The sequence below is a fragment of the Rhipicephalus sanguineus genome, chromosome 10 (assembly GCF_013339695.2).
Source record: "Rhipicephalus sanguineus isolate Rsan-2018 chromosome 10, BIME_Rsan_1.4, whole genome shotgun sequence".
Classification (NCBI taxonomy): Eukaryota; Metazoa; Arthropoda; class Arachnida; order Ixodida; family Ixodidae; genus Rhipicephalus; species Rhipicephalus sanguineus.
The window spans coordinates 82,878,740-82,888,163 of record NC_051185.1 but is presented as its reverse complement, the minus strand read 5'-3'; the positions used below and the strand labels follow the sequence as shown (position 1 = coordinate 82,888,163).

At 45.7% G+C, this 9,424-nt stretch overlaps 1 protein-coding gene across 1 annotated transcript in view; it reads left to right on the top strand.

Moving 5' to 3' along the window:
* LOC119406536 (nose resistant to fluoxetine protein 6) overlaps window positions 1–9,424 on the top strand; it is a 60,210-nt gene that overhangs the window by 48,343 nt on the left and 2,443 nt on the right. Inside the window, exon 11 of the mRNA XM_037673276.2 lies at window positions 8,526–8,605. Coding sequence (XP_037529204.2) covers window positions 8,526–8,605 — 80 coding nt within the window. The remainder of the gene's footprint in view (window positions 1–8,525; window positions 8,606–9,424) is intronic.

Sequence of the window (9,424 nt, the reverse complement as noted above, 5' to 3'; positions counted from 1 at the left end):
TCCTTCAACGGTAAATTATCTGGAGTGCCCCAAGGTAGTTGTATTTGGTCCGCTGCTCTTTTTAATTTGCATTAATGATATGCCCAATACTATCACAGTACGCATTCGGTTGTTTGCAGACGATTGTGTCTTATGTAATAAAATAGAAAATCCCCATGACCGAACTCTTCTTGAATTAAACTTGCGAAAGATTAAAACCTGGTGCGCCACTTGGAAAATGGTTTCAAACACACACACAAAAAACTGTTATGTCGGTTAAGAGAAAAAAGAAAGCTATGCTTCCTACATATTCCATTGACAGCACCATCTTAACAAGAGTGTCCGCGCATAAATACCTTGGTGTCACCATAACATCCGACTTAAGATGGAATGTTCATATTGATGACGTATGTACCAAATCACGGAATGCACTATGGCCCTTAAGGTAGGTCACCACCTTTAAAAACGCATTTTTTAAAATTGATTTTTCTTGTATTTGACATTTTCAAGCTCCTTGTCTATTCAAGAATATTTAGCAAAAAAATCACAGCATATCCACGGAGTGAATGATGATGAGTGGGCGAAGCTGCGGAGGTTCATCGGTAAACCGTGAATCTTCCGTGAATTCTGCCCAGTACATCATCACCGACGTGAGATCGGGCGCGTTTATACTAAAGGTTCGGTGAGTTATGACGACTTGCAGCGCACTTTAATTTTACATGTACGCTGTGAATTTTCATTGTTTAGAAAACCATTGCTTAGAAAACATCTGGCGTCTTTCGTTAAGCAGCTGGCGTCTTTTCGTTTTGCTTTAGAAACATCTGGCGTTCTTTCGTTTTGCTTTTACAAAACATCTGGCGTCTTTTGTTGGTTTATTTCATCAATCAACGGCGTTTCGAACAAAATTTTTATTGTTTAATCACGCACAGGAGAAATCTCACCAGGCACTACCTTGGAGGAAAAAGAATGGCTGCTAATGAGAATGAGAGACAGAAGAAGTCGGCTTTTAGCTAACGCTGCGAATTTTTTATTGTTCAACAACGCACAGGAAAAATCTCCCACCGGCACCACCTTGCAGGTCAAAGCGTAAGACTGGTTACATACTACGCTACGAGGGACGAACGGGTGCCGCTATAAGGAGCGTCGCCCCTAAAATATATATGTAGTTATATTGAGCCGTTCGAAAGTTATGACCATTTTTCCAACCCCTCTTAGACGCATTCGAAACCGAAACTGAAGGTTTCTGATTCCACAACACCTGCCATGTCGTCATAAATGTTTTTCCTTATACACATTACGTAATGCTAAGTTGTCTAAGCACATTCTAAAGCTTGTGGGGCATGATGTTTACGATTTCTTTGAAAATTTCGACTACACGGCTTCGGCACTCAGTTGTTTAAATTGCGCGCGTTTTCGCTCGGCTGTCGGTAATTTTTCGTACACCACTTCGAGATCTTGGACTTAGTTTTGGCCTTTCATAGAATAGGTTATAGTACTCCATGAAATATGGCAAAATATAGGACGAAAAAGAAGCATTAACGCAAGTTATGGAATCAATATATCAAGCGTCAGTCTCTTGAAGGCGACAAACAAACATACCAAGCGTGGAGCTGCTGTGGCGCACGTAGATGAGAGTCCGCTGGAAACTCAAAACGAGCTATAAAAAATATATGTGCTTCAGCTCGCTCAAAGGAGAATGTGCCGCTTCAGAAGAGGTCCCCAGCTATGAACCTAGAGAATTTCAGACTTATTGAATGTTTCTTATTATATGGACATTTAATTCGAATATTTAAAGCCATTTTTCTCGAAACATCATTTTTTTGCATCCTACACTTACACAAACAAACAGTGATAACTTTCCTTCTGATAAAAATTTTGAAATAAAATTTTGCATACTATTTTGTTATAGGTTGAGTTGTGCATTCAAGCAGAATTTTTGAAAACGAGCAGTAACGTTTTGTACTATGGCCAATTTGTGCAAAACAAAGCTGTCAAATATAAACTTTTTCAGTCTTTTTACGATAACGCGCCTTAGCTTAGAGGTGGGTTGATTGTAGAGGTTAGATGCGCAGGATAGTGTTCTCACTACGTACCTGCGAAGTTGCGTTTCAATCACACTAAGCATTTTGCATTTATGACTGTTGGCGCAACATGCATATTTTGGCACATTTTAATTTTTATAAATTTTGTTTTTTACATTTTTAGAGTTTCATCATTCTAAAATTTAAATTTACGTCAGCCCTACAAGCCAAAGTCATAATTATAACTTTTGGACTGCAACTAAATTTTTTTTCTCGAAGGTGGTGACCTACCTTAAGAAGGCGCATTCACAGCGCACCTCCTGAAATATAAATTCTGGCATACAAAACATTAACCAGACCTATTTTGGAGTACGCCAAAATAATATGGGGCCCCTACACGGTGACAAATAAATCTAAACTTGATAAAATTCAACGTCTCGCATTAAGGTTTTATAAGTATCGGCGGCATGACTCCCCTTCAGAGCTTAACAAAGTTGCCAATCTACCCTCATTAGAATCCAGGACTTCACTTGAAAGACTAAAGTTTCTCTTTCCTATTATTCAAAGTCTCATTTCCATAAACAAAACAGATTACTTTAACCAAACAGACACTTATTTTAGGCACAGACACGTTATGTATACATTCCTCCACCTTCTGGCTTTATCGATTGTTTTACAGCGAAAGCTGTTATGAGATCATTTCACCGGCCGTTTTTGGCGCCGTAGTTGTCCGCCGCTGCCGCCGCCGCCGCTGCCGCCGCCGCCGCCGCCGCCGCCGCTGCCGCCGCCGCCGCCGCCGCTGCCGCCGCTGCCGCCGCCGCCGCCGCCGCCGCCGCCGGTGTCAGTAACCAGTATCGATCGAAATAAGAAAAAAAAACGAAATAAGAAAAAAATTCCAGGATGGAACGAGGCTCGAACCTGGGCCCTCTGCGTGGGAGCCCAGTATTCAACCTCTGAGCCATGCCGGTGCTTGAAACTGCTTTGGAAAAAGGTCCTATACAGGCTTCATGTCGGGAAGGAACCACATTAGCATATGCAATATAGCGTGGTAGAAGAATAAAATAAGCACCAAGCGTCGCACAACGCGAATTCTGTAACGAGGCGTCACACAATGCGAATTGCGCAACGAGTAGGTTGTGAAATGCTTCCAACCCATTACAAAGATCTCTGCCATAATTCTTCGTCGTCATCAGGCACAGCATCAACAAAGTGCGCATAATGACTTACATGCGTTTAGCAGGTACCACGGATCTCCGTAAAATGACGAAAAATGGCACAGCGCCTGCTGCCCTACATCTCGAAAATTAGAATGATTTAGAGCGTAGTGGGTTCCTCGCAAGTGCACTTGTATTGGTTGCCAAGGAAGCCTATAAGCGCAGATCCATTTCCTCGGGGTCTCAGTAAAATTACAATGCTTTATAGCGTAGTGGGTTCCTCGCAAGTGCACTTGGATTGGTTGGCAAGGAAGCCCATGAGCGCATGATCCATTTCCTCGGGGTCTCAGTAAAGTTATTCGCCCCCCCCCGTCTCTCTCCCACGTCAACGTATGTTATACAGCATGACGGGAGACGGAAATAGCGAGCGGCCGTCACCCAATGCAAATTACATAACTGGTGGGCCGTTTAAAGCTTCCAACCCATTACAAATGGCTGAGCCATAATTCTTCATCGTCATCAGTCGTCGCGTCAACAAAGTGCACATAATGCCTTACAGACGTGTAGCTGGTGCCTCGCTTATCCGCAGAATGACGGATAATGGCTTAGTAGGTGCTTCCCAACTTCACAAAAATTGTGATTTATGGCGTAGTGGGTACCTTTCTAGTCTAGTTGTATTGTAGCCCCAAGAGAGCTTACAACGGGCTCTAGAAACGCCGCTCTTCCAGCTTTCGCTGTGACTGTGCTGCGGTTTCAGCGCAGGCCTGGCGTTTAAATTTAGTTTTTTTCTCTAGGGCCATCGATGAATGGAACGGACTTGCCCATACTGTAGTACTAATATCGTCATTAGGTAAATTTATGGAAGAAGTTGAGCCTATATTTTGTACTTGTCTTTGACGCCAGTGACTGCATTGTTCAAGAGTTATTGTTCTCAGTAGTGCTTCACTTGTAAGCCTGCTTATTCTGCAATTGCTTGCACAATATGTAACATTCTATATGTTTAAACGTAGCAATTCATAAATTTTTGTGTGCCTTCTTTCGTTATGTACGCAGCGGACCAACGGTTTTAGTACAGTTCACTTGTTCGAACATGTTTGAAACTTGTATAATATTATTGATCTATGTTGTTTCATCTGTAGAGCATGTTATTTTGTGAAGAATGTAGCACTCTTGTTTGTTCCTTTTATTGCGATAGCAATTATATGGACAGTCTCGGCTGGAAAATGTCCATCCCCGTCGCCGTCATTCACCGTATATGTATAAGTATGTATATATATAGAAAAGCCACAAAGAAAAATAATTCAGAAATTCTTTCCGACGTGTGGAATCGAACGGGCGACCTCTCGCTTTGCAGCCCGCCGCGTTAGACGTTAGGCCACGACAGCACCGTCTTTCAGCCTGCTAACGGCGAGCTCTTTATATACACCATGTAATTCGGCATGCTTTCTTAGTGGCCACATAGATGGCGCGACGTGCGCGCGTGTTGCGCGCTTTAAAGATCGTCGCCCCGCTCCTGCGAACGCCGTTGCTCTTCGCTCTACAAGGCGTGGTCGCTTTCGTGCGCTTATCTCGAGGAAAAAAGGGGCGGCCGGTGGGGTGCTTCGCTTCGCTCGCTGCAGCGGCCGCGTTTGCGAAAGGAGCGCGCTGTTCAAACAGAAATAAGTAACAACTGTGACAATTAGTTCGCGCTCGTCTTGTGTGTACCTGTTCGTTCGTTTCGTGCGTCCTGCTTTATGTTTGCGCAGTGCGCTTCAAGTGTCGAGCTGTGACGCATTAGTTCGCGCTCGTCCTGTGTGCGTTCTTTTCGTGCGTCCTTTGGGCTCGAGCGACGCGCTGGCAATTTCGAGCTACTTTCCGTTCTTCGCGTTACATTGCAATTTATTGCTATCGCATTCATTGCTCCGCCGTTGCGGCGAAACTGTGACTTTTTTATACTATTCCACTCCTGTAATAATCCATTGTGGGTTGACAGTATCAATAAATAAATAATAAACACAAGGGGAAAACAGGCGAATCAATACTCCGCGCAGTTGGTACAGCTTTCACTTAGGGCGGAACAGACCTACTTCGACAAGCAAGACTCGAGGGAGCTTCATTAAATTATTAAATGTCAGTGAAAAAACGAAGATATGATGGTCCCATACGGCCAATTTGCACGAGAGTTGGTGTCCTCCGAAACGACTAGGAGCTTCGCTCTGCCGAGCACCTGACCCGAAGGGCGCTTGGGCCTATTTTACTGGTAGGTATACCAGCGTTCGCTGAAGTTTTTCACCATGTAGCTGTGCTACGATAACGTGCTCACAGAGACATTCGCAAATCTTTATGGGACGAGCTTTCGATATGCCTATCCAAGAACCACCAAGCGACAGGTCACTTTAATCCTCTACCCGTTAGAAGAAGTGGTGGTCGGGTTCCCTGTCGGCATCGGGAATCGAACCCGGTGCCTCCCGCATTGGAAGCAGACACTCCGCTGTTTCGCCACCGCTGCTTCCCATCTTTCTCATGCAGGATGTTTCCACTCGTGGCCGTCACAGTGAGCCTCCACTACCTGCACGAAATATCTGGACACGGGACAATCTGGGCCTACCATACGAAACTTCGAAGGGAAGTCTTCGCCCAGAAGTGGTACCAGTACTTGTTGGGAACAGTCAACTTTCTCGGAATGTTTTAAAATAGTAAGTGTTTGCATCTTGTACGCCTGAATCAATAGTATCTTCCTTCATTTATGGTAGGTTCCTGAACAATAGTCCAGATTAGGGCAGCCGAGGTGGAGAGGCCTTGTTTGGTTCTATTTGCCCAATAGGGGGCGGCCTGTAGGCATAAAATGCTAATTTCATGGCTTATGTTTTTGTAGCGTTAACTACACTGGCCGAGCTCGATCAGTTTCACGTGGCAGTCCGAGAGCCGTGCTGCGCATGCGCGAGAAGTGACGTCACACGGCACACAGCTAGCGCACCGGAGCCGCCACCGCCGCGCGCGCCCTGCTGATCTGCGCATTCCAGAGGAGTGACGTCATAGCCGTGGCAGTCATACTTGCGCCGGCGTTGGGACTGGGCGGCACGAGACGCTGCCACAGAGACGGCAGCGTGTTACTGCACTGACCACCGAGCCGTCTTTGTGGCATTAGAGAAATGGCGTTGAGCAAAAAATACATGTATCACATAATGCGTACACCATGTGTGTGTCATTGAAGCCGCAGTAAGCATGATAATCAAGCTAATTCTAGACAACAAGGAGAGCTAAGAATAATCAGCTGAACCTTAGCTCACGCTACGTATATCCTGGTGTAGCCACTACAATTTTTGTAGACAGTACGACAAATACATATGGCTGAGATAAGTTAACAGAGTGCTGTCCCTTGTGTTTTAGATGCGAAGCATCTTATAGCGGAGTTCAAACCGGTGGTGGTGGTGTGCGCCGTGACCACCCTTACTGCGCATGCGCATACCTTCTCCGCACTCCTCCTCTCCCCTTTACCCCTCTCCACTCACCCTCTCCACTTCCCCTCTCCACTTTCCCTCTCCCGTTTCCCCTCTCCAATCTTTCTCTGAAACGCAGGCTATACATGCCGAAATTCTCTCCTGCGCAACGCCGCGATGAGCACCAGCGCATGCGCGTCCCCTTCCCCTCTGTCTCCTCTCCTACGCTGCCGCCCTTTCGCGCGCCTGTCGACCGCGTTCCTCGCTCGCCCTGCGAGAATTAACGGCCAGACTAGAGGGAAGACAAGACGCGCGTAGCGTTCCTCTTCGCGTTCCACGACGCGAGGTCGGTAGCATGCCCAATGAACGCCAACGGAACGCGATCGTGCAAGTGCTCCGGCTTCGCATCGCCTCATGGTCCCCTTTAGCGGGAAATGGTGTAATTTTTTTCTTGCGCCATGTAGAAAACTTAAGTCATGTTGGACCACAACGCCCAATCGTATACACAGTTCCTAATCTCCAGCCGCATCCCCAAGAAAGTAAAGTGGTTTTGAAATGGCAAGGCTTCGTGCCCTCTGAGTAACTAACACGATTATTAAGCTCCAAGGTGGGTGTGTTGTTGCCTGCAGTATTTTGCCCCACAGAAAGGGGCCACAGATTCAATAACAGGCCGAGGCGGCTGACTTTAAACTTGAAGGAAGCGCAGAAGTGCCGTGGTTACTGCTTTTGGTGCACATTTATAAAAATCACGCTGGGAAGCTAGTTTACTGCTCTTCCCTACGGCCTTGCCTGATATTCCCGGCTTGTTTAAGGAGGTCAAAGCAAGGCCCACACTCTATAAAGGATCGAGAAAAAGATGCGTCCTTTTGTCCCGCAACAATAGTCCTTATCTGGCATGTTGGCGCTTCCTTTCTTGAAAACTCGGCGCCGCCACTTTCGTACTCAGACATCAAGAGTATGTCACGCATGCCGTTCGTGACTTGGAAGTGCTGGGCGCACCACGATAATGCAAGGAAAGGCACGTGAGATATATGACGATTATTTTTGTGGGACAAAAAGAAACCCGTTTTACTCGATCTTTTTTTAGAGTGCATAGGTGAAGCCATGCATAACACGAGACGTAAGAACAATACTCATTCGCGGCGTACCCATAATTGGACGCTTTGGTAAATCGCCTTGAAGTATTGCTTTAAGGGCACAAAAGCCGCCATTACGCCCGGAAAGCGCTTTAGTCCTAATTTCTGTCACACAGTTCATGACCTTTGATAGGCACCGTCACAGATTCTGGGTGTATCCAAGCACGGAGGGGACGAATTTTTAAGCGAAGCTTCTGTGAGTTACTGATTTTGGTGGTAGCGGCGGCGGAGGCATAGCTCGCGAATAATGAGGGTGAGCACAAATGAGGCCCTTGAAGGTGTGCAGGTCACGTGGGCATTTGTATGCGCCATTTTCCAATGATTGATACTCTGTCGATAGTGGGCTGGTCGGTGATCAGCCGTTTCTAATAACGCAATCTGATATTTTGTCGAGGTGACGTGTCATTTCACGCTGCCATATTTAATTGTTGCGTTTCATTGTTTCAAGAATGACCGCCGTTACTGCCTGTAACGACTGAAGTGTGGCGCTGCTAAGCAGGTGGGTTAAGGTCCAATACCCCCGCATGGAGGTAAGAAACAGTTAGGAGGTGCATTGCGCAATGTGATAGAAAGAAAGAAAGAAAGAAAGAAAGAAAGAAAGAAAGAAAGAAAGAAAGAAAGAAAGAAAGAAAGAAAGAAAGAAAGAAAGAAGGAATAGTGGGTCAGGCACACACAAGCCAATCTTCGCTTTTCTTTCTCCTCCAACAAAAAAAAAAGAAAAAGAAACTAGCGATTTATATTAGTAAAAGAAAAAGGCGGCACCTCATGCGACAATTCAGTCGCGGTACAATTTCCTTCTTTGCTTGTACCTTGCAGTGCAACCCTCAGCAGTGGTACACATCCACTGATTTCCAGGTGTTCGTGCTCATGCTGTTTTTCACCATGAAGTTAAAAAGGCAAGAATGTTTTGCTGATTCAGGTTTTTGTACAGTTGTGTGCTCTTGTGTGTTTTTCTCATTCTTTTATGCATGACGAAAATGGTAAAGGTATACAAAACTGGACTAGTCTCTAGGAATTCATTATCAAAAGTTTTCGGAGTGCACACCACAAACAAAAGGCGTAAGGCTTGTTTGTCTTCTGCCCTTACGTCTTTGTTTGTTGTGTGCGCGCTGGGAATTTTCTATAATAGGGAAAATTGTTCTGAGTAAATACTGCTTTACTTGTGAATTTACATTACAGTTGAAACTCGATCCAATGAAGACCGAGTTCTTTTTCGAAGTTCCCGATTTAACGAAATTTCCATTCCCCAGCAGTTACCGGTACGGTTCAGTGCTGTCATCAGCCAGAATAACGAAACTAACTAGGCGCCAAATCCAATTTAACGAAGCTTTTCCTGACATAAGAGAGTAAAAAAGCGCCCATTTTTTTTATTGCCATAGCAATTATATGGACATTCTCGACGTGTTTTCTGTCGGTGTCATGTTCCGTATAAAGTCCAAGTGAATAAAATCAACCGGCGCATCGTACATTCTACCTGCAAGTAAAATCGCGCGAGTGCTGGCGACGAACGCTGCTGAAGCAGAGATGAAACGAGCCGGCCATCTCCGTCGCACGGAGGATGCATGCGATAACATCATCCCACGTGCGAGGCCTGCCTTTGATGGCTCCTCAAGCAGAAAGGAAACGCCCCGCCCCTATTTCTTCGGGCGAAGGAGCGTGAAGGGATGCCGCGGGAGTGGGGAGGCTGCGTCACTCGAGCAGCAACTGCGAACGTT